Here is a 21,913-nt window from a genome sequence, read left to right on the forward strand (position 1 = left end):
TGAGTGATGGAGCTCTGGGGATGCAACACTGCTGGATCCTGGGCAGCTGAATGGCTCTAGGAAGAGTTTGGACAGTTGGTGGAGATCTGGAACACAACCCTGCTAGTGCCTCCGTTTTTGTGTGGTCCAAAGCCTCCCAAGATTGGTGCTTGGGCTGCCGGTGAGTGCTGGGGCTGCATGGGACGCAGGTGGGCAGTGGGGTAATGCTGGGTGCCTGAACTCCTCCCAAGGACTTGGGGAGCAGAGGCCAGGTCAGCCAAGGGGGAAACAACCTCTGGGGCACCAGTTTATGGCTGTGGAGCTTGATCTGGGGCTGGGACCCCTCTCATCGGAAATGAGCTGGGGGCTCTGAGGCCAGGGGAGCAGGTGCTGAGCCGTGCCATGCCAAGTCTGCCAGGGTGCAGAGCACGTCCTGCCTGCTCCAGCTGTGTCCTCCCTCTGCCCAGCCTGCACCTGCCCATTCCTTGCTTGCATCTAGTCATGCCTTCCCTGTGTCCTGCCTGGCCTTCCCTGCGTCCTGCCTTCTCTGGCCATGTCCTGCTTGCATCCTGCCGGTGCTTTGGCTTAGTCTGACCATCCCTTGCCTGGATCTTGCTGTATCCTGCCTGTGTTCTACCGTTTCTGTCTATGTCCTGCCCGTGCCCTGCCTGGACCCGGCCATCTGCCCCCGTTTTGCCCCAGCCCCGGGAGTGCCTTGCGCGGCTCAGCCGGTGCCGGAGCGAGCGGGGGGCTGCCCCGGGGCTGCCGCTGCCCACCGGGCCGGGCCGGACCGGGGCGGGGGCCGGGGCCGGGCCGGGCGGGGGGCGGAGCGGCTCCGCTCTGCTGGGACTGGCGGAGTGTCAGAGGCGGCGGCGAGAGGCGGCGGCAGCCGCAGCTCCGAGACAGCCGCGGCACCGGCACCGGCTCCCGGCACAGTCCGCCGGGCCCAGGTAAGGGCTGCGGTCCCACCCCGGCGCTCCCATCGCCGTGACCTGGGTTCCCTCCGTGCCCCGGCGGCGCGTCGCCGTCTCCGGAGCCCCGGTGCCGGCGGTGGAGCAGCACGGACACCGGCGACCCCCGCAGCCGTCGGGGCCGCGCCACGGCGGGGCTCGGAGACCGGTGCGCGGTGCCGGGGCTCCCGCAGCGGCGGGACGAGAGCAGAGCACGGGCACGGGCAGCGGCACAGGAGCGGCCGGGATGCGGGCGGTCGGGGTGGCACCGGGACTGCTCCCGCCGCTCCTTGCCCGGCGCACGACGCGGGGCTCCGGGAGAACGGCACCGGTGATCCGGCAGCCCCGAGTCCTGCTCCGGCACTCAGCGGGACTCGCCGCCGCTGCTTCCGACCGGGGCTGCCCGCCGGCACCGGGCAGCAAAGCGGGGTCGGCACCGGACCGACCCCCGCCGCTGCTGTTCCCCGGTCCGGCTGTCCGAGCCGGGGCTTTGAGGGGCTGTGAGTGTGCCAGGCAGCCGGTTCTCGGGGCGCGTTCGGGACGGGGTACGGGGTGGCCGCCCCGGGGAGGCGCCTCGGCCCCGAGGGGCACCGGGACTGGCAGCAGGGGAGAACTGGGGCTCCCGGCACAGCTCGGTGGCGGTGGGACCTCTGGGACCTCGGCGGGAGGGGATGCTGTCCCTACGCCCCCGCAACTCTGCCGCTGTCGCAGCCGCCCCAGGTGTCACACGCCCCCGGGGATGCTGCTGTCGGAGGGGTCAGGGCTCCTGGCAGGGGATGGGGAGCGCTCCGGGCACGGAGGAGTCACGGCCCCTTCTCACCCACCCCACTCACGGTGCGTCCGGCAGGAGAGGCTGCCCGCAGCTGGCAGGAGCTTCCCGCCCTGCCGTGGCCGTAGGGCTGGACTGGGCTTTGCCCTACCCGGTGCTTCACTTCCCGAGATGTTCTCCAGAGGTTCCCGCGGGCTGTCATCCCCCCAGTACTAAAGCAGTCGAGCTGAGCAGCTGCGGGTATGGCGGCAGCCCTGCTCACTGTCCATCGTGGCTCGCTGCAGGGTGAATGATGGTTTGTCCTTCAGAGGAGCTTGGCCTGAAGGTGCCTTTCATCTGGTGGGTCCTGTCAGCTGCCCCAAAAGGCCTGGACCACAGGGACCCGGGTTCCCAGGGCCACCGGACCCCTGTGTCAGGCTCAGCTGATGGGCTCCATCAATAATCCATGTGCCCGTGGCCTCTTTCCTGCTTGAGGAAAACCTGGGTCCCTTAGAAGCTTTTATTCCTGAAATAAGGCAGGGACCCTTCCTTCTCTCATCTCCAAAGTCCTTCACACTGGGAGGTCAGGTAGGAGATACCCTGAGACAGATGGGGACTGAGCAGCAGCAGGCAGCACCTGAGAACAGGCACTGAGGGGCATGGAGGAAGAGGAGGAGGAGGTCTGCATGTCACCCCACCTCACCCCATTACGCTCTGTGCCACACTGCTGCCCACATCCCCCTGGGCATCACTGCCAGCTCTGGCTGCTTGCTGGAGGGCTCCTCCAGCACTGTCATCACCTGTCTGGAAGCAGCATGGGGCTCCTGCTCAGGGAGAGTAGCCTCAGTACAGGCTGCAGGTAACTGCAGGGGAACCAGCACTCTCTGGCATCCCCCTCCCACCCTCTGAGCCCCCACAAGCACTGTGGAAGAGACTGTGGTCCTGCCACAGCATCAGCAGCTTCCTCTTCCAGAGCAGCCTGAGGCTTCTGGACCGCCAAGGGGTCTCCTTCTCCCACGGCCCCTGAAATGCCAGCCTGTGGGATTTCAGCAGTCAGCTTCAAATGGGAAACAAATCTCTCCCGTGATTTGGAAAAAGACAACCAATCTTGGAGGGGACTGCATCTTCTGCCAAAACAAGGCCTGCCTGCTGCAAAAGCCTTTGATTCCCCTGCGCCTCCGTGCTTTCTGCAGAGGGAGTCAGCAAACCTGGCTCTTACTTTTACTGAAATCTCTGAATTTAGTATACAGGGAAGGAAGGGGCGGTGGTGAGAGAACAGACTCTGAAGCACCACGACTGCCAGAGCCCTGTGTGATACTGCATGAGGGTGAAGCCAGTGGCAAGTCCCTGCTGCAGCCCCAGTGCCACGGACAGCCCTGGGGGCAGAGCAGGGGGGTGGGCTCCATGGCTAAGGGATGGAGATTAAAACACTGTGAGCACTGGGTGCTGTGGGCCCCGTGGGCTCATGGCTGGCTGCTTTTGGCAGTGCTCTTGGCTGGAGGTTGGGATCTGTCAGCACCCCTGATGTTGCTGCGTGGGCTGGGGGCTCAGCTTGGAGCCGGCTTTGGCTCTCTCTGCCCAGCCCAGCATCCCTATGCCAGGTGACATCCCTGGCTCTTTCCCCCTCCATGATATTTTAGGGTTGTCAAGCTGTCCCCTTGCAGGCTGTTGTACCCAATGCTGCCAGAGGGGCCAGCTCTGTGCCCACCCCATGCCAGTGTGTCCCTGGGAGGGCTGTGGGCAGACTGGTCCCTGTGGCCCTCCTTGTGCCCTGGGATCTCTGTCACTTGTGTGTGTCCTGGGGGTTCTGGGTCCCTGTGGGACCTATTGCATCTGTCCATCTTGCCTTTCTGTGGGGAACTTCTTCCTAAGGGCATCCTGGGTGGGGGGCACATGGCCTGACTCTCCCATGCAGCACTGCCTGCCCCTGTCCCTGTCGTGCATCCCACAGACCCAGCAGCTTTTCCCTTTGCTTTTCCAGGTGCCGAGGGCTCTGCCGGGGTGGCACCACCTCTCTCCCACCGACACCACGCCGTGCCACCCCCCAGCACCCAATGCCTGGGGACTGCCTGCCCTGGCCTTGACGGGTGGCAGCGGGTGACACGGGGTGGTGTGGATCCCCCAGCCGGCACCAGCTCACCCCATGGAGGTCCCCTGGGCCGCCTGGCTGGGGCTGATGCACCTGGCAACCTGTCTGGCTGCTGGGCACGGCATGGCTGGCAAGAAGGAGATCAGCATGGATGGGGACCTGGTGATTGGGGGCCTCTTCCCCGTCCATGAGAAAGGAGTGGGGAGTGAAGACTGCGGCAAGATCAACGAGCACCGGGGCATCCAGCGCCTGGAGGCCATGCTCTTCGCCCTGGACGAGATCAACAGGGACGGGAGCATCCTGCCAGGGGTGAAGCTGGGTGCTCACATCCTCGACACCTGCTCCAAGGACACCTATGCCCTCGAGCAGTCCCTTGACTTCGTCCGCGCCTCCCTCACCAGGGTGGACGGTTCTGAGCACATCTGCCCTGATGGCTCCTACGCTGTCCACGATGATGTTCCCACCGCCATCACCGGCGTCATCGGCGGCTCCTACAGTGACGTTTCCATCCAGGTACCGCCCAGGCAGGAGGGGTCAGGTGGGGCCAGGGCTTTGGCTGAAGTGGGGGAGGGGGATAAAACTTCGGCAGCAGAGCAGTGATGCCACTGCCAGTGTGGCACAGGGAAGCTCACTCATTCCTCATGGTGGTGCTCTGCCCCTTTCTCCAGCGGGGAGGGAGTGCTGGGCAGGCACCTGAAGGAGGCATCTCTCTGTGATTGTGAGGGGTGTGCCCAGGATCCCCTTGGGGGTTACCTGAGTCCCCAAACACTCCATTAGCAGCAGGAGCAAAGCCTCACATGGGGACAAGGTGTTTATTCCTCTCCTGGGTTCCAGGTGGCAGGCACAGCTCCTCAGCTCAGTTCATGTTTGGACTGTGCCAGGCAGAGCAGACCAGTGTGAGGGGACACTGTCCCCCTTGCCATCCCAAAGGACAGCCTGTGAGGGGCTGTAAGGGGCTCAGCCATAGGGCTGCCTGGCTGGGGCAGGCTGGGCTCAGAGGAAAAATGCCCCTGTATCTCCAGTGATCCCACAGGAACAGGCAGGCTCCTCAAACTTCAGACCTGGCTGTGACCCCGGGTGGGCTGCACCACAGCTCTGTGGACTCAGAGGCTGGTTTCAGCAGGGAGAAGAGCATCCCCTGAGGATGCAGCAGGACCAGCTGAGTCACAGGGGTGGCCAGTGGGCCACATGCTTGCTGAGATTTAATGAGTCCCCAGCGTGTGTCTGGCTGTGTGTCCTGGGCCCTGGGATCCCTGCATTCCCCAGCTATGGGGTGGAAGAAGCTGGGACTGTGTGATGGAGGCAGCATCTCAACCCACCTGGGCACTTGCCCCAGCATGTCCCCGTGTCCCAGCCCTGGGCAGGAGGGTGTCAGCAGGGGCAGAATGTGGGCTGGCTGGAGAGCTCAAGGGGCACTGGGGGGACATGGCAGGCTGGCAGCTTCTATGCATGGTGAGGACAGGCAGAGCATCACTGCACTCGGAGACATTCTTGCCGTTAGGGGACTTTGTCGTCAAGATCATTTGTCCACGTTAATTAAGCCATGTCTCCTGCCTGGGGAGCAGTGAGCTATGGGCAGGCTTGGCAGCCCCGCTGGCACATACGAGGCCCCCTTGCTGCCCCCAGAGCCTGGGTTTTAACAGGCTCATTAGTGGGGCTTTTTTCCCCTTTGAAGTAAACGAGGGATTCTGCTGAGTGGCTGGAAGGTGCCAGTCCCGCTGAGCTCCCGATGTGGGATGCGCAGGCGCCGGTCCCCAGCTCTGCAGCATCCCCCAGCCTGCTGGGGGGACTCTGCCCTGGCTCCCAGCCCCTGGAATCCTTTCCTCCTTGCTGTAGGGCTGCCAGGCATCCTGATTTTCTCCTTCTGTCAAGATGACCCACAGGTCACCTATGGCAGACTTTCTGCTTTTGTTCCCCCCTCAGCCCCAGATTTCAGAGTGCATGAAACATTAAACAAATTATAAAAAATAAAGATAATTGAGCATGTCTGAGGGCACAGGCACTCCGTGAATGTGCCATCCATTCTTCTCCAGTCCCTCCACAGATCAGGGTGCTCTGGGTTAGGATGGGTTGCTCATCAGCCCAATGGTTGTGCTTGGGAGCATTGTGCAACACTGGGTGTTGGGCAGGGATCCCCCCCATAGGAATGTCCCTTGCTGGCCACCTCTTCAGGCATTCACCTCTCCTCCTCCATGCAGGTGGCCAACCTGCTGCGGCTCTTCCAGATCCCCCAGATCAGCTACGCCTCCACCAGTGCCAAGCTCAGCGACAAGTCCCGCTATGATTATTTTGCCCGCACTGTCCCACCCGACTTCTACCAGGCCAAAGCCATGGCAGAGATCCTCCGCTTCTTCAACTGGACCTACGTCTCCACTGTGGCCTCGGAGGGCGACTATGGGGAGACGGGGATCGAGGCCTTCGAGCAAGAAGCGCGCATGCGCAACATCTGCATCGCCACCTCGGAGAAGGTGGGGCGCTCCATGAACAAGAAGACCTACGACGGCGTGGTGCGGGCTCTGCTGCAGAAGCCCAACGCCAGAGTGGTGGTGCTGTTCACCCGAAGTGAAGATGCCCGGGAGCTGCTGGCAGCTGCCCAGAGAGCCAATGTGTCCTTCGTGTGGGTGGCCAGTGACGGGTGGGGAGCCCTGGAGAGTGTGGTGGCCGGCAGCGAAGCAGTGGCAGAGGGAGCCATCACCATCGAACTGGCAGCCTACCCCATCAAGGAGTTTGCTTCCTACTTCCGTAGCCTCCACCCCTACAATAACAGCCGAAATCCCTGGTTTCGGGAGTTTTGGGAGCAGAAGTTTAGGTGCAGCTTCCACACGCAGGACTGTAGCCGGTACTCCCTCAAGACAGGCAAGTTTGAGCCCGAGTCCAAGATCACGTTCGTGGTAAATGCAGTCTATGCCATGGCTCACTCTCTTCACAACATGCACCGGACATTGTGCCCCAACTCCACCAAGCTCTGCGATGCCATGAAGCCTGTCAATGGCAAGAGGTTTTACAAGGACTTTATACTCAATGTTAATTTTGATGGTGAGTCCAAAATGGAGATGTGGTTTGGCTGCCAGACTGGAAAGGGATGGGTGGAGGATAGGAAAGAAAGAGGCCCAAATTTGACCCAAGACCTTCCAATTTCTCCAGCCTGCCCACACCCAGGGCTGTGGCTGTCCTGAGGTGCCAACAGCCCACCTTCATCCTTGGGAGGCAATCCAGGCCTCTGTCCCCAGTGGAAATGTGTGGAGAAGCTGGCCACCATCTCCATCCTGCTACAACTGGGTGGGACCAGCCCCACAAGGGACCCTTGCAAACATAGGTTCTTGCAAGCACCATGATTTATTCGCATTTCAGGGATTAAACTGGAGGGATATCCTTGATCGGGGATATTTTGGGGTGGATTAGAAGCATGTCCTCTGTGACTTGGGCTATGGGTGCCTCAGCTGACAGGAGTCACTGGGAGCCATGGAGGCTGCACAACTCTCCTCTGCCCCTGCAGAGCTGGCTGGGGTTGATGGGCTCTGAGGCAGGTGGGCAGGTAGTTCTCCACCTTTGCTTTCGTGCTCCTAACATGTGCATAGGCAGCAAGGATGGGAGTGGAGGCAGGAAAGAGGTTGGACATTTACCTGTGGCCATGGAGGGATGTGACCCTTTGGATGAGCCCTGCCTCGAGGCCTGGAGTGAGTGCTGTCCTGCCCTGGGGCAGTGACTGTCTCCCTTGTCCTCCCTGCAGCTCCATTCAGGCCAGCAGACACGGAGAGCGTTGTTCGGTTTGACCGCTACGGCGACGGCATCGGGCGCTACAACATCTTCAACTACCACTACGTGGACGGGCGGTACCGGTACCAGAAAGTGGGCTACTGGGCAGAGGGGCTCATCCTGGACACCAGCCTCATCCCCTGGGCTGAGACCTCCATTCCCGTGTCCCAGTGCAGCGACCCCTGCAAGAAGAATGAGATCAAGAGCATGCAGCCCGGAGACATTTGCTGCTGGATCTGCATCCCTTGCCAGCCCTACGAGTACCTGCTGGATGAGTTCACCTGCATGGACTGTGGGCTTGGTTACTGGCCCAACGAGACCCTGAATGGCTGCTACGAGCTGCCCCAAGAGTACATCCGCTGGAAAGATGTCTGGGCCATTGGTCCCGTCACTATCTCTTGCCTGGGTTTTATCTCCACCCTCTTTGTTATTGGAGTCTTCGTGAAGAACAACGACACCCCCATCGTGAAGGCCTCTGGACGAGAGCTGTGCTACATTCTGCTGACTGGGGTCCTCATGTGCTACAGCATGACCTTCATCTTCATCGCAAAGCCCTCCACCGGGGTGTGCACGCTGCGGCGCCTGGGGCTGGGCACGTCCTTCGCCGTCTGCTACTCGGCCCTCCTGACCAAGACGAACCGCATCGCCAGGATCTTCAGCGGCGTGAAGGAGGGCGTGCAGCGCCCCCGCTTCATCAGCCCAACGTCACAGGTGGTCATCTGCATGGCCCTCATCTCCTGCCAGCTGATCATTGTCATCATCTGGCTGCTGGTGGAGACCCCTGGCACAGGCAAGGAGACTGAGCCTGACAAGAGGTACATTGTCACCCTCAAGTGCAACAACCGCGACTCCAACATGCTCATTTCGCTCACCTACAATGTCCTCTTGATTGTCCTCTGCACGGTCTACGCCTTCAAGACACGGAAATGTCCCGAAAACTTCAACGAGGCCAAGTTCATTGGGTTCACCATGTACACGACCTGCATCATCTGGCTGGCCTTCCTGCCCATCTTCTACGTGACCTCCAGCGACTACCGTGTAAGAGCTGGAGCTCTGAGCGGGCTCTGACAGGGCTTGGTCTAAGTGATCCTAGAGATTTGGGCCATGCAGGGTTCATGATTAGGAGATGCATGGGCCTGGGGAAGGGTCTTCATCCACACATCTAGTGATGGTCACCTCTGCACTGGGTAATTCAGGACCAGGTGAAGGGTCCTGAAGGGCTGTGGCTGATGGGGCAGTGAGTTCTGGAGAGAGGACCTGCCCTTCTCCCTCCTTTGCTAGGCTGAGGATGGGAAATGGCCCTGAGACCTCCAGAGTTTCCCCCATAGCCAGACCATGGAGGAATGACAGTGATCCTTCAGCCTGGTGACACAAAAGCATGAGACAGCTGCTGGCTCATCCCGGCACCACAGCCCCAGGGCCAGACTGGTCCTTGGGGTGCCAAGCAGTGCCAGGAATTGGGTAGCCAGGAATTGGGTAGCACAGGGTGCATCCTGCAGCATCTCAAGACCCCTGGCATCGACAGCCAAACACATTCCTGATGGGTCTTGAGGAATTGGTGTGGGCAGCTGCAGTCAGGGGCTTCCAGAGAGGTCCTGCACCCCCAGAGACAGTGGGCACTGGGAGGGGGGTGCAGGCTCTGGCCCCAGGCAGTGCCACAAAGCAGCATGTTGGCTGGGCTGGGGCTGCTGCTAAGGGTGTACCCGCTTTGCAGGGGCAACTTGTCCCCATCAGGACAATGTCCATACTCTGCCCATGGGTCTCCTGCAGTACCACCCTGCCAGAGGGATGTAGTGTGGGGTGGGATGTCCCTGCAGGGTGCAGCCTGTGTCCAGAGGGGCTGGCCAGTGCCACAGCATGGGCTTCATCCTGCCCTGCTTGGGGCAGAGGGCTGATGGGTGGAGCACCTGATGCCCACCCCTGTCTCCAGGTCCAGACCACCACCATGTGCATCTCGGTGAGCCTCAGCGGCACCGTGGTCCTCGGCTGCCTCTTCACGCCCAAGCTGCACATCATCCTCTTCCAGCCGCAGAAGAACGTGGCCAGTCACCGCGTGGGCACCGCCCGCTTCAGCGTGGCAGCAGCCAGCTCCAGCCAGTCCCATGGTGAGCACGCTGGGCTGGGGAGGGCTGGGGGACAGCACCCCTTTCCTGGAGGAGGGTGTGTGGCACCCCTACATGGGTTCCTGAAGAAAAGTGGGTGTGGGGTAGGCAAAGCGGGCAATGGGAGGGCATGGAGGATGTGTCCCCAGTGGCTCTTCCCTGTTCTGTGTCCCAATGCCTCATCTCCCAGGACAGAACAGCTGCCAGAGGGGTGGGTACTGCTCCTGGGGGGCCATCATTGCTCTGAGGAGACAGGGCCACCCTCCACCCCCACACAGGGGATTCAGCTGCCCTCAGGTTCCTTTCACTACCCGAGGCACTCTCCACTTTAGCCCCAGGGAATATGCCACCCCTGGGCACGCGGGGGGATACGGCCATCCTGGCTACCCTGCACCCCAGCTCCCTAGGCACCACTGCCATGGGATGCTGGGGGTGCTGCTGCCAGACCCCAACCCAGCCCTGACTGCTGCCTTCCTGTCCAGGCTCAGCCTCGCCATACGTGCCCACGGTGTGCAATGGCCGTGAGGTGGTGGATTCCACGACGTCATCCTTGTGAAGGACGGGGGCCAGGCCGTGGTGCTGCCACAGAGCACCCCCACTGCTCCCCCAGGGAGAGCAGGGCCCGCAGCATGGCCCAGCAAGGTGCCAGGTGCAGCCAGGAGGCTCAGCCCCTGCCCCAGCACGAGCTACACATCCCACATGTCGGGTCATGATACGTGTCACCCTTCCCTTGCACTGAGCCACGTAACAGGTACCCTGTACTCCACACCCTGCACTGAGCCATGGTGAACATCCCCAGTCCCTGAGCAACAGCGTACATCCCCACCCTCACACTGAGCCATGGCACAGGTCCCTCTGTGTCCCCCACCCTCACACTGAGCCATGGCACAGGTCCCCCTGTGTCACCTGCACTGAGCCATTGTGCCCCCACACCCCCTGCCCCAAGCCATGGTGAATGTTCCCCCATCCCTTGCACTGAGCCGTAGTGCACATCGCACGGACCTTGCACTGAGCTGTGGCACAAATACCCTCTCCTTGTCCCTTGCAATGAGCCCTGGGGCACATCCCCAGCCCTGTTCCCTCAGCACCAGCGGGGGCACAACTCCACTCCCTCTTGCCAAGCCCTGTTCCACCTCCTGCTTTTTGCTTGCGCCAATCCACACCACACCTCCCACTCTGCCACACACTGCCCTCGCCCCATCGCCCACCCCACCTTCCCAGAGCCATACCTTTCCCACCATCTCCTGTTCCAAGCCTTGGACCACATCACCCTTCCCCCTAGTGCTTTGCATTTTCATGTTCTCCTCCTGGTTTTGGCCACAGGAGAGCCACTGAACGTGGCTGGGCTGGGCCCAAGCCCCTCCATCGCTTCCCTCCCTGTGTGTGGCGCTTCTCATCCCTTTGTGGGAGACAGGGCAGGAGCAGGGACAGATAAATGCCCGCTGACCCCAGCCCCTGCAGAGCCCAGGGGGGTATTGGAGGCTCAGGGCAAGCAACAGGACCCAGGTATTTGAGCCCAACCGAGTTTTTAAGAGTAGATTTTTTCTGTGAACAAAAGTGTGATTTTTTTTTTTTTGTAATTTATGTAAATAAAGTGGTTTTGGTGTTGTTTTTTTTACAAAATGGATTGTTCCAGAGCTCAGGTACAGCCAAACCTGATAGAAGGGGACAGACCCTCGCAGAGGGCACAGCCACATCAAGACATGGGGGCCAGCAGAATCAGGGACAATGTGACAATCCCCATTTACATCCTGCCGACCTCAGGGTGGTGGCTGCACCAAGGATGGAGGGCACAGCTACAGCGACAGAATGACCTGTTCCAGTGGCTCCTTGGACAGGGGGCTAGGAGCTGCCAGGGGATTCAGGGCTAGGGGCTGCAGCCTTCTGCTTCAGGGGGATGATACAGATACTGTTTTTGGCTTCTTTGATTCTCCACCACCGTCCGAGCCTGTGGATGAGAGAGATGGGGTGGATCACCCTCCAAGAAGACCCAGAGGAGGGGGAAGCTGCACCCCCAGGCAGCACCAGGGAGGGGGGACAGTACCTGTGCTCCTGCCCAATGCCAGCCACCAGGAAGTCACCAGCTGCTGAGAACTTGAGGCTGTTGACAAAACCCACCTGGAGGGGACAGGGCAGGGTAAATGGACAGGGCAGGGTTAGGGGCTCCCACAGGCTTCTCCTGTGGGCTGGGAAGCCCCTGCTGAGACACCCTCCAGCCCAGCTCCAGAATTCCCAACCTGCCCATCCATCCATACCAAGGGGATGTCCAAGAGGTGCTCCAGCTTCCGAAATCCTTCACCACATTTCCAGAGCTTCACACTGCCGCTGTGGGACCCTGGGGCACGGAGAGGAGACTGTCACGCACCCCAGCCCAGGGATGAGAGCAGCACACATTTCCCCCACAGGCTGCCAAAAGCAGCTGCCCCACACCTGTGGCCAGGAGGTCACTGTTGCGCAGGGCAGCCACAGCTGAGATCCAGTAGGGCTGCTGCAGGCCCTGGCTGTCCTGCTCGCCATGCGCCTGCCGAGCCAGCGCCAGCGGCTTCTTCTTTGTCAGCCCCCACAGGGCTAAAGACCTGCAGGGGACATGAGGGGTGAGGGGCCGAGGGGCAGCCTGCCCACCCCAGGCATCATGCTGGGCCCCTGCTCACCCATCATCAGCACCAGACACCATGTGCTCCTCGTTGATGAGCTGGATACAGTCGATGGAGCCCCTGTGAAGAGAAGAGGCAACTGCCAGCAGTTACAAGTGTGCTTTGGGATCCTGGTTAGGGGACAAGGGCTCAGCAGCATCCCCAGCATGCTCCTGGTGATGCCTGGCACCCACACACCACTGCCCCAGCTGGACACATGTGCCCACAGCCCCCTTTTTCACCCAGACCTACTGGTGCCCAGAAAACACGAGCTGTGATTCCTCAGGGATCTTCCAGAGCCGCACGGTGCCATCCCGTCCCCCCGCTGTCACACAGCACTCCCGGCTCAGGCTGTCCAGCCCTGTGATGACATCCTGGTGTCCAAACCTGGAGAAGGAGATGACAAAGAGCTATGGAAAGCATGGCCCTCTGCCCCCTCACCTCCTCAGGGCTGCTGGTGCACCCCTTGGCAGGGTCATGTGGGATTTCCCCAGCTCTTACAGGGTCTCCACGTAAGCGTTCTCTGCCACATCCCAGACCTTGACGCAGCGGTCGTGGGAAGCACTGTACAGCTGGTGTGTGCCCTTTCGGAAGGACAGGCCCTGGGGACAGATGGACAGACACAGCACAGTGTGATGGATGCTGAGGAGGACACAGCTGCCTGGCCCCACAGGCACCATGCCCAATGCCCCCAACTCACTGAAACGGCGTCGCGGTGCCCTGTGAAGATGTGCAGGCGCTTGCAGGTGGCTGCATCCCAGATCATGATCAGCTTGTTCCTGTCTCCCGTAGCCTGGCAGACAGCAGGGGATGCCTGAGATCCTCACCTTAGACACCCACAGCCCACCCCTGCCTGCACTCCCACTCCATGGGCTTTGTGTGTCCCAGGGACCCATTCTTGACCCAGCAAGGGGTAAGGGCTGCTTTAACCCAGCAAGTCACATCTGGACACGAGACTCTACCCCCAGGAGCCTATGAGAACCCTCCCCATGACCATCTCTCCACTCCCTGTCCCCGTACCAGGTACTTGCCGTCTGATGAAATGGCCATGCAAAGGACATGGGACGCGTGCCCCATGTGCCGCTCCTCTGTGCCCTTCTTCCCCCCGGGCACCACGCACAGCCTCTTCCCACTGTCCACCTCCCCTGCAGGAAAATCATCACAGTCACCTCCTGGGAGCCTCCTACCACTACCAATAGTGTCAATGAACCATCCACAAAGCACAATCCAAGGACTGTCAAAGGCCAAGCCACCTCAGTGGGCACCTGGGTCCCTGCAGAGTTTGGGCTTGGGAACAGCCAGTCACGGCCCCAGGTGAACACTTGCATTTGATGAGGGAGCCGTCCTTGGAAGAAGAAAAAATGAATCTGTCATCAGGAGAGATGACAAGGCAGGTAACAGGCAGCTGGTGTCCCCGCAGCACACGGATCCTGGCTGGATCTGGAGGCCGTACCTGCAGGAAGAGCAGGATGTGAGCTGGGCTGCCCAGGACCCTTCCCCAGGCACAGGAATACCGCAGCACAGCACCCTGACTTCTCCAGGGTGCTAGCAGCAGGCAGAAAGGCTGTAGTGTGCTGGCCGTGCCTTAGTGTCCCCTAAGCTGGCACATGCAGTCTGGCACCCCCAGCCCCAGGCACTTACATCTTTGGCGACCAGGCGCTGTAGCCGGCCCTTCTGCTCCAGCTGGGGGAGAAGGGAGAAGTTCAGCAGAGGTGGCCTCAGTCCCGGTACCGCGGGAAGGCGTCAGAGTCCGCTGCTGCCAGCAGGACCGAGAGGCCGCACGGCTCCCCCCGCTCACCACGTCCTCCTTCAGCCGGTCGCCGATGAGATCCGCCGGCTCGAGTTCCTCCTCCTCCTCCGCCCGCTCCTCCTCTGCGGCGGGACAGTGCATGAGGCTCGGGCTCAGCGCCCGGGCCCGCCCCGCGGGGCGCCGGCGCCGGCCGGGACTCACCGAGCTGCCGCAGCTCCTCCAGGTACTGCTTGGCCAAGCGCAGCTTCTTCTCCTGCGGCGTCTCCTCCACCTCCTCCTCCGCCGCCTCTCGCCGCCGCCGCCCCAACAACGGGCTGCAGAGACACGCGTGCGTGAGCATCGGTACCGGCACCCCACAGGTACCGGCATCCGTTCCGGTACAGGCACCCCCGGCCCGGCACCTATCCGGTACAGGCATCCCCCGGTACAACACCCCCTCCGGTACAGGCATCCCCCGGCCCGGCACCTCTCCGGTACAGGCACCCCACGGTCCAACACCCCCTCCGGTACAGGCATCCCCCGGCCCGGCACCCCTCCGGTACAGGCATCCCCCAGTTCCAGAACCGCTCCGGTACAGGCATCCCCCGGTTCCGGCGCCCCGCTACGGTACCGGTACTCCCCAGGCGCAGCCCTTACCTCTCTGTCTCGGAGTCGCTAGACACTTCCTCGTCGGCGGGCCGACCGGCTGTGACCCGCGGTCTCCCATCGGCGCCCGGTGCCTGCGGAACAAAATGGGGCGATCGACGGGACGGGCGCAACGAAAGCGGCACAGCGGCGACCCCGGCGAGGCAGCCCTTCCTCGCCCGCCTCCCTCCTTCTCTCTCTCTGGCCCGGCCCTTACCGCCGGCCGCGGCCGCCGCCGTGCCGCCGCCCCGCGCGGGGCCTTGGCCCTCCTGCCGCCCGCCGCCGCCGCCGCCATGCTGCCGCCGCACGTGGGCGCCCCCGGCCGCTAGCAGGGCTCAGGCCACGCCCCCGGCAGAGCCTATTGGCTGTGGGCGGGAGGATCCCGCCTCCTATTGGCCCCGGGGCGCCGCCTCCCGGCGCCGGAAGCGCGCCCTGCCCCGCCCCCGGCCGGCCGCCGCGCTGTCACTCGGGTGTGACGTCACACCGCCGGCCCGCCCCTGGCCCGTGGCCACGCCCCCGGTGCTGTGGCCACGCCCCCGGTGCTGCCCCCGCATCTCCGGTCCCGGGGCGGGGGGTCCCTGCTGCACGGACCGGCCCCTCTTACCGGGGACCCGCAGCTCGGTTGTCAGAGCCCCGGAGCCCCCAGCGCTGTCTCCTCTGCCCCCCGTGGCCCTTCGGGCCCAGTCCTGCAGCTGGCAGCCCCGTAAGGTGACAGTGACAGTGGGTTGCTACTTCCGATATCATCATCAATCCGTTCTGCCCCCCAGGGACCCTTAACCAGGCTCCGCTGTCGAGCATGGCCTCTGGTCCCTTCCCATGTCCTTTGTAGCGTTCCAGGGACCCGTCCTTGGCCATGCTGGGCTAGTATCTGTGTCTGGGACACGTGGTGCTCTAAAGAGCTAAAAACTGCTTTTGTGCTGAAATTTTATTATGTGCAAACAATCTCTTTTCTCTTTGGTGCGGGGGGAGCCAGGGAAGGACAGTGAGAATGCCCTGCACTGGTCTCTGCAATGCAACAGGCCTGGGGAGAGCCTGTCCCAGCCTGTGCAGGTGGATGCACCAGCTGGGGAGTGAGGCTGCCTGCAGCTCAGCACCCCAAAACATGACAAGAGGAGCCACCCTCTCTGTCTGGAAACCTGTCGAGGCTACGAAGTTTTGGTCTTGGTGGCCCCAGGCTGCTGTGGAGCTGTTGCTCAGTCTCTGAGGCTGCAGGAACCCATGCCAGGGGCAGTGCAGAAGGAGCTGGGTGGACAAGGAACCCACCTCCCCATCCATGCAGGCAGCAGAAGCAGAAAGGCAGCTGTGGTCAGGGAGGGGAGCTCTGCCTAGTAACTGAGCTAACTAGAACTCATGAGGACACATCTGAAAGGTCCAAACTGCATTCCCAAAAGGCTGGCCAGGTTGGGAATCCCACCTTGGCCTCATCCGTGTCCTGGTCATGCAGGTGAAAGAGCTGTCCTGCACTTCCTGCTTCATCATCTTTTTTGTGGTGCCTTCCGTAAGCCTCAAGACGACTTGAAAGGGACGGATGGAGAGCTGCCGCACAGTGGCTCACTCCTTGGAGTGGAGGGGAAGGTGTAATGATGGACATCGCCAAAACAGCCTTGGGCAGCCCTGCTCCAGAGGGAGAGGAGCTGCAGCACGGCAGGTCTTCCCAGTGGGGCTGGGTGTCCCTGGGACTGGAGGCGCTGCGGAGGGCTGGGCAGCTCAGGGTGGGGCTTGCCGCCGTCCTGCCACGGCCAGGGGTGGGTGGGTGGCTCCTGCGGGGATTCGGGAGCGGCCGGAGCCGCGGGGCAGCGCGGGCCCGGGGGCGCGCACGGGGCTCCTCCGGCCGGCAGAGGGCGCGCGCGGGGCGGCGGGCGCGGGAAGTGACGGCGGCGGCGGGGCCGGAGAGCGGTACGGGCGGGACGGGCTGGGCTGCGGAGCGCCGGGGGGACAGGGCGGGGACAGGGGCTCGGGGGTGGGCCCGGTGAGGGGCCGGTGTTGGGTCAGTGATGGGTTCAATGACGGGTTCAATGGCAGCGTCACTGAGGGGATCAATGATGGGGTCAGTGGTGGGTCAATGATGGGTCAATACTGGGGTTAGTGATAGGGTCAATGATGGGTTGGTGGGGGGGTCAGTGTTGAGCTAGTCAGAAGGTCAGTGATGGGTCAGTGGTGGGGTCAGAGATGGGTCAGTAGTGGGGTCTGTGGTGCGGTCTGAGATGGGTCCATAGCAGGTCAAACGACTGATCAGTGGTGAGCTGATGTGTGATGATCAGTGATGAGTGTTAGGTCAGTGATGGTCAGTGAGGATCAGTGGTGGGGTGAGGACCTGTTCAGGAGGTGCAGCCATGAGGTGGAGCAGCAATCAGCTGGGTGATGCCGTTTCAGTATGTGTGTGTGAGTGATGTGTGGTTTGGAGCATCGGGGTGCAGGCAGGGTGAGTGCTCTGTGTGGGGGTGCTGCGTGGGAAGCAGGGGGTGCTGTGTGGGGCCCTGGACAGACGTGTCATTCACTCTGGGGAAGCAGAAGCAGGCCCTATGATTGGTCACGAGCCTGGACTGCTTCCTGCTGCGCTGGCACCCAGGGCAAAGGAGCCAGCAGCAGCAGGCAGGGTGAGTGTGAGAAGGGTGAGCGTGAGCAGGGTACAGGTGTGAGCAGGGTGGATGTGAGCAGGGTGAGTGCAGACAGGGTGGGTAACAGCAGAGTGAGCACAGGGAGGATGGGTGAAGGCAGGATGAGTGGCAGACAGATGGTGTTGGAGTCCTGGCGTGGCTTTGCTGGGCAGATGGAAGGAAGCCGTCACCCACTCAGGAGTTCTGGTGGTGTATGGCATCTGAAGGGGAGAATGCAGGCTGGGCTTTGAGTCAGGAGTCTTGGTGCTAGGGGGGTGACCCCACCATGCCTCTTGGAGGCACCTAGGGTGCAGGAGGGCAGGCTCAGGCCTCCCCAACACCCAGAGGGGAAGTGGGGCAGTTTGCTCAATCCTAGTTAATCAACTGGTGTGGTGGTTCCTCCTGCCTTCTGCCTGCAGCTTCTCCTTTGCAAGGGGAACTGCCAGGCTGAAAGAGGAGTTGGCATGCTGTAGGTTGGGGGTTTTCTCAGAGACTCTTTGGGCTCCTCAGAACCCTGACTCTGAGAACATGTGTGATGAGCTAGCTGGTCTTATGGGTGCCGAGGTGGCAGGAGCTAGTGGCAGGAGCTGGGGAGAAGGCAAGGCCAGCACTCTGCCTCCTGCCCCTCAGCTGGCTTGGCAGTGCTAAACCTTTCTGCAAGTCTCATGGCATGATTTACTGCAGCTGGCACCATGTGCCACTTCCCTGCCATGAATCTGTTGTTTGATCTTGGACCCGCCAAACCTCCATGAGCTCCATCTGGCTACGCTGCTGGGGAACTGTGCCTGTACCGGGGCCAGTGGCGGGCTGGGGGAGACAGACGCACAGTCTGTGCCTTACTGCCTCTAAGCTGTGACCTGCTTGGTTTCCTGTCAGTGAGAAGAATGGGTTCCGTGTCAGAGGAGCTCAGCTTGGTCCCCTTGCACCAGAGGCCGGAGCTGCTGGAAGCCTGTGCCGAGCTGCTGGGCGAGGAGTGGGGCAAGAGCCGGGCGTCGCGGCTCCACACCCTGCAGCGCTCCTCCGACGCCTTTCCCACCTGCCTGCTGCTGATCCGGAGCCTGAGCCCCAGCCAGACCCCTGCTGCCCGGGAGGGGCCCTGCGAGCTCGTGGGCCATGCCCGCCTGTCCCGTGTGGTTGGCCGTCCCCATGACCTCTTTGTGGAGAGCGTGGTGGTGTCCCGGGCGCTGCGGGGCCGGGGCTACGGGCGGCGCCTGATGGAGGCCACTGAGCGGTGGGCCTGGGCCCGGGGCTTTCGCTGCCTGCACCTCACCACCCACGACAAGCAGCATTTCTATGCCCACCTGGGCTTTGTCCTGGGTGAGCCGGTGCAGAGCGTGGCCTTTCTCAGCCCGGCTATATCTTCTGAGGTGCTGCGGCTTTTCTCCGCCCCCTCCGGGGCTGCCACTGCCACCACCACCAGGCCATGGGTACCCGCTGCCCCCCCTCCTCCCCTGCCGCCCCTCACTGTCCCCCCACCGCCTCCCCCACCGACTGTCATCTGGGCAAGGGGTGTCCTGGCTGAGAGCAGCGAGCAGAGCCTCCTGGAATCCCCACACCGTGATGCCAAAGGGCTCCCCATCTTCTGGATGAAGAAGGACATCCGAGGGGCTGGGGCCCCGAGCCAGTGATTAAATCAGTGCAGGCAGGAGCTGCCTGCTGCAGCACTGCCTGACTGCCTGCCATTCTTCAGGTCTGGCACCAGCTCACCCAGCCTCATGGTTCACTCTGGCCCCATTGCTGGGGGCACGGGGTGCTGGCAGGGAAGTGGTTCCCATGCCCTGCCCTACCTGGGCATGCTGCCTCCTGCCTGGGGCTCTGGGACCACCAGCATGGCGGGGAGCCAGGCCCACCTCAGGCTGTGGGGTTGGCACTAGTCCCCAGGAGCACTGCCCAGTCCCACCAGTGTCTCCTCCATTTAGGATTTGCTGTGGGACAGCTGGGGCTGATGGCATGTGGTGGCCTCCAGCATGGTCACAGCTGTACTCAGAGCAGCCTGGGTAAACTGAGGCACAGGATGGCTGGGGGGCCACTGTGGGAAGAGGGCATGGTGGCGGCACTACAGGACTGGGTCCCCTGCAGTGCGTGGTGAGGGGGGCAGGTGGCCAAGCCCCCCTAGGGCAGCCTGTGTCAGTAAGGGCCAGAGGCATGGGAGCAGGAAGGTCAGAGAGAGTGTCCGGCCTCGCAACGAGGGATTAGCACTGTCCTTGCTGTATCACGCGGCCCTGAGCCCATTCCCCGCCTAATCCCCTCATTCTGGGCAGCTGGCCAGCGCTGGGCAGGGGCACCAGACCCCTCTGTCCCTGCCTAAGCTGTAAGGGACAGAGCTTCCCCTCTGGCCCCACCTTGCCTCGTGTGGGGACTCAGTCCTTCAGCAGATCACCCAGCCTGGCTCAGCACTGAGCTGAAACGGGGACCAGGGAATTTCAGTGCCTCCACTACAGGCACGACTGGGAGCTGCAGGGACATTGAGGCACCAGGGTCAGTGGCTTGCAGTGCCACTCCAGAGCTCTGCCGTGGTTGTGGTGGTGCAAGCAGGATCTCAGCACCAGAGAACAGCAGGCAGAGGCAACACTGGCAGTGCTGAGGCAGGAGGGGTCTCAAACCCCCAAGTATACCCAGTTCTGTCAGGTTTTGGGGTGGGCAGCATGTGCTTGCAGGACAGCCCAGCCCCTGTGGCCAGTCCTAGTCCACCATGTGCCAGGGTGGCAATGCCTGCATTGTTGGAATCCCACTGCATCCCACAGCCTCACCCCCACGGCTCTCCTTTCCTCGCAGGGTGCCGGCCCCGCAAGCCACTGCTGAGGGGATGGTGCTGGTGCTGGCACTGTGGGCCTGCCTGGCACTGGGCACAGCCAGTGAGGAGAGCCCGGCCCCCGAGCCCCTGGCAGGCGGCCAGCCCTTTGCCGTGGTGTGGAACGTCCCCACCGGCCGCTGCCAGCACCGCTTCGGCGTGGGGCTGCCCCTCAGCGACTACGGCATCGTGGAGAACCAGGGTGGCCACTTTGCTGGCCAGAACATCACCATCTTCTACAAGAACAAGTTTGGGCTGTACCCCTACCTGTCACAGCAGGGTGTCCCCCATAATGGGGGCATCCCCCAGCGTGTCTCCCTCGAAGCCCACATCAACAGGGTGGCTGAGGACATCCACCTCCTCCTGCAACCTGCTTTCCATGGCTTGGCTGTGGTGGACTGGGAGGAGTGGAGGCCCCTGTGGGCCCAAAACTGGGGGGCCAAAAAGGTGTACCGGACAGCCTCAGAGCAGTGGGTGCAGGAGCAGCACGGCATCCTGCCAGCACAGCAGCGGCTCCGACTGGCCCAGCTGGAGTTCGAGCAGGCAGCACAGGCTCTAATGGAGGAGACACTTCTGGTGGGCCGGGCCCTGCGCCCTGGGGGGCTCTGGGGTTTCTACCGCTTTCCCGACTGCCTCAACAGCAACTGGGCCAAGGAGGCCAACTACACCGGGCAGTGCCAGCCGGCAGAGGTGCGGCGTAACAACCATCTGGGCTGGCTCTGGGCCGCCTCCTCTGCCCTCTACCCCAGCATCTACCTGCCGCTGGCGCTGCCGCCCGCCCTGCGCCAGCGCTACGTGCACCACCGGCTGCGCGAGGCCCTGCGCGTGGCCGCCCGCGGGCCCGGCGGCCTGCTGCCCGTGATCGCCTACTCCCGCCTCTCCTTCCGCCGCTCGTCCCGCTTTCTGCCGCTGGTAAGCACTGCGGGGCCGGAGCTGGTGCCATGCAGGGTTCTGGTTGGCACAGGGACAGAGGCTGCGTCCCCCAGACCGGTCACATCTGTGTTCCTGGCAGGCTGACCTGGTGCACACCATCGGGGAGAGCGCGGCGCTGGGAGCGGCTGGGCTCGTGCTCTGGGGTGACATGCTGTACTCCCGCTCGGCTGTGAGTATGGCACGGGGTGTATGGGATGCCCACATCCCCTGTACCCACCAGGGAGGGCTGGCCAGCACTCTGTCGCTGTGGTGGGTTCTCACTGGTGCTTCCTCCCCAGGAAAGCTGTGCCAGCCTGCGCCACTACCTCGTGTCCACCCTGGGTCCCTACGTGGCCAACGTCACAGCAGCAGCCCGAGAATGCAGCTATGGACAGTGCCATGGACACGGGCGCTGCGTGCGTCGCCACCCCCATGACCTGGGCAGCCTCCTGCACCTCGGCCCCAATGCCGGCCCCTGGGCTGCTTTCCGCTGCCACTGCTACCGTGGCTGGGCAGGTGAAGGCTGTGCCCAGCGGGTACAGCTCAGCCCTGCCACCTCCTGCCAGGTACCCACCCACACTCATGGCCTCTATGGGCACAAGGATCTCACATCCTCTGACACCTGCCTGCCACAGGGTACGTGGGGCTGGTGACAAAAGCTGGGGACCGTCACGGTCCCCTACCCCAGCAGTGCTGCTGCTGGCACTTCCTATGGTCTCATTAACCTAATAAATTCTCCTGGCACAGCTGACATGGTCTTTGTGGGAAAAGCTGGGGGACTCTGTAGTATGCCCAGGCTGGGCACAATTGTCATTGCTGCTGAGAGGCAGCACAGTTTGGCTCTGGATAGGTCCAACAGTGCCTCAGTTTCCCTGCATGGGCTCTGCTGTGATCCCATGAGCTGGCAGCCCCTTTACCCTCGGAAGGGGGGCATGGGGTACTGCCACAACCTGCTGTCCCTTTGCCACTGGCACTGTGCTGC

General features: G+C 62.5%; 4 protein-coding genes across 6 annotated transcripts; 3 read left to right on the forward strand and 1 right to left on the reverse strand.

The window, feature by feature from the left end:
- The first annotated feature begins 799 nt into the window (after positions 1 to 799).
- GRM2 (glutamate metabotropic receptor 2) lies at positions 800 to 11,243 on the forward strand. Its single transcript, XM_056501473.1, has 6 exons — positions 800 to 929; positions 3,659 to 4,279; positions 5,965 to 6,802; positions 7,497 to 8,560; positions 9,453 to 9,627; positions 10,107 to 11,243. Exons 2-6 carry the CDS (start codon positions 3,821 to 3,823, stop codon positions 10,178 to 10,180), a joined length of 2,610 nt encoding a protein of 869 aa, XP_056357448.1. The 5' UTR covers positions 800 to 929; positions 3,659 to 3,820; the 3' UTR covers positions 10,181 to 11,243.
- Positions 11,202 to 14,942, reverse strand: RRP9 (ribosomal RNA processing 9, U3 small nucleolar RNA binding protein). Its single transcript, XM_056501480.1, has 15 exons — positions 14,849 to 14,942; positions 14,644 to 14,726; positions 14,209 to 14,321; positions 14,056 to 14,129; positions 13,899 to 13,940; positions 13,584 to 13,710; positions 13,278 to 13,402; positions 12,958 to 13,050; positions 12,759 to 12,859; positions 12,510 to 12,644; positions 12,276 to 12,338; positions 12,055 to 12,200; positions 11,880 to 11,959; positions 11,669 to 11,742; positions 11,202 to 11,572 (listed from the first exon to the last, which is right to left on the reverse strand). Exons 1-15 carry the CDS (start codon positions 14,924 to 14,926, stop codon positions 11,467 to 11,469), a joined length of 1,440 nt encoding a protein of 479 aa, XP_056357455.1. The 5' UTR covers positions 14,927 to 14,942; the 3' UTR covers positions 11,202 to 11,466.
- HYAL3 (hyaluronidase 3) lies at positions 14,175 to 21,677 on the forward strand. 3 transcript variants are annotated; one of them, XM_056501482.1, is made up of 4 exons: positions 14,175 to 14,366; positions 20,004 to 20,931; positions 21,032 to 21,121; positions 21,231 to 21,677. In XM_056501482.1, exons 2-4 carry the CDS (start codon positions 20,035 to 20,037, stop codon positions 21,582 to 21,584), a joined length of 1,341 nt encoding a protein of 446 aa, XP_056357457.1. In that variant the 5' UTR covers positions 14,175 to 14,366; positions 20,004 to 20,034; the 3' UTR covers positions 21,585 to 21,677. The 3 variants fall into 3 exon arrangements, with proteins under 3 accessions (XP_056357457.1, XP_056357458.1, XP_056357456.1); XM_056501483.1 differs by having other exon boundaries at positions 14,179 to 14,230; XM_056501481.1 differs by lacking the exon at positions 14,175 to 14,366 and having other exon boundaries at positions 19,921 to 20,931.
- NAA80 (N-alpha-acetyltransferase 80, NatH catalytic subunit) lies at positions 16,215 to 20,931 on the forward strand. The gene is made up of 2 exons (XM_056501868.1): positions 16,215 to 16,527; positions 18,105 to 20,931. The coding sequence occupies exons 1-2, from the start codon at positions 16,215 to 16,217 to the stop codon at positions 18,854 to 18,856; spliced, it is 1,065 nt and encodes a 354-aa protein (XP_056357843.1). The 3' UTR covers positions 18,857 to 20,931.
- Positions 21,678 to 21,913: the final 236 nt, after the last annotated feature.

Source organism: Oenanthe melanoleuca, chromosome 12 (genome assembly GCF_029582105.1).
Source record: "Oenanthe melanoleuca isolate GR-GAL-2019-014 chromosome 12, OMel1.0, whole genome shotgun sequence".
Lineage (NCBI taxonomy): Eukaryota > Metazoa > Chordata > Aves > Passeriformes > Muscicapidae > Oenanthe > Oenanthe melanoleuca.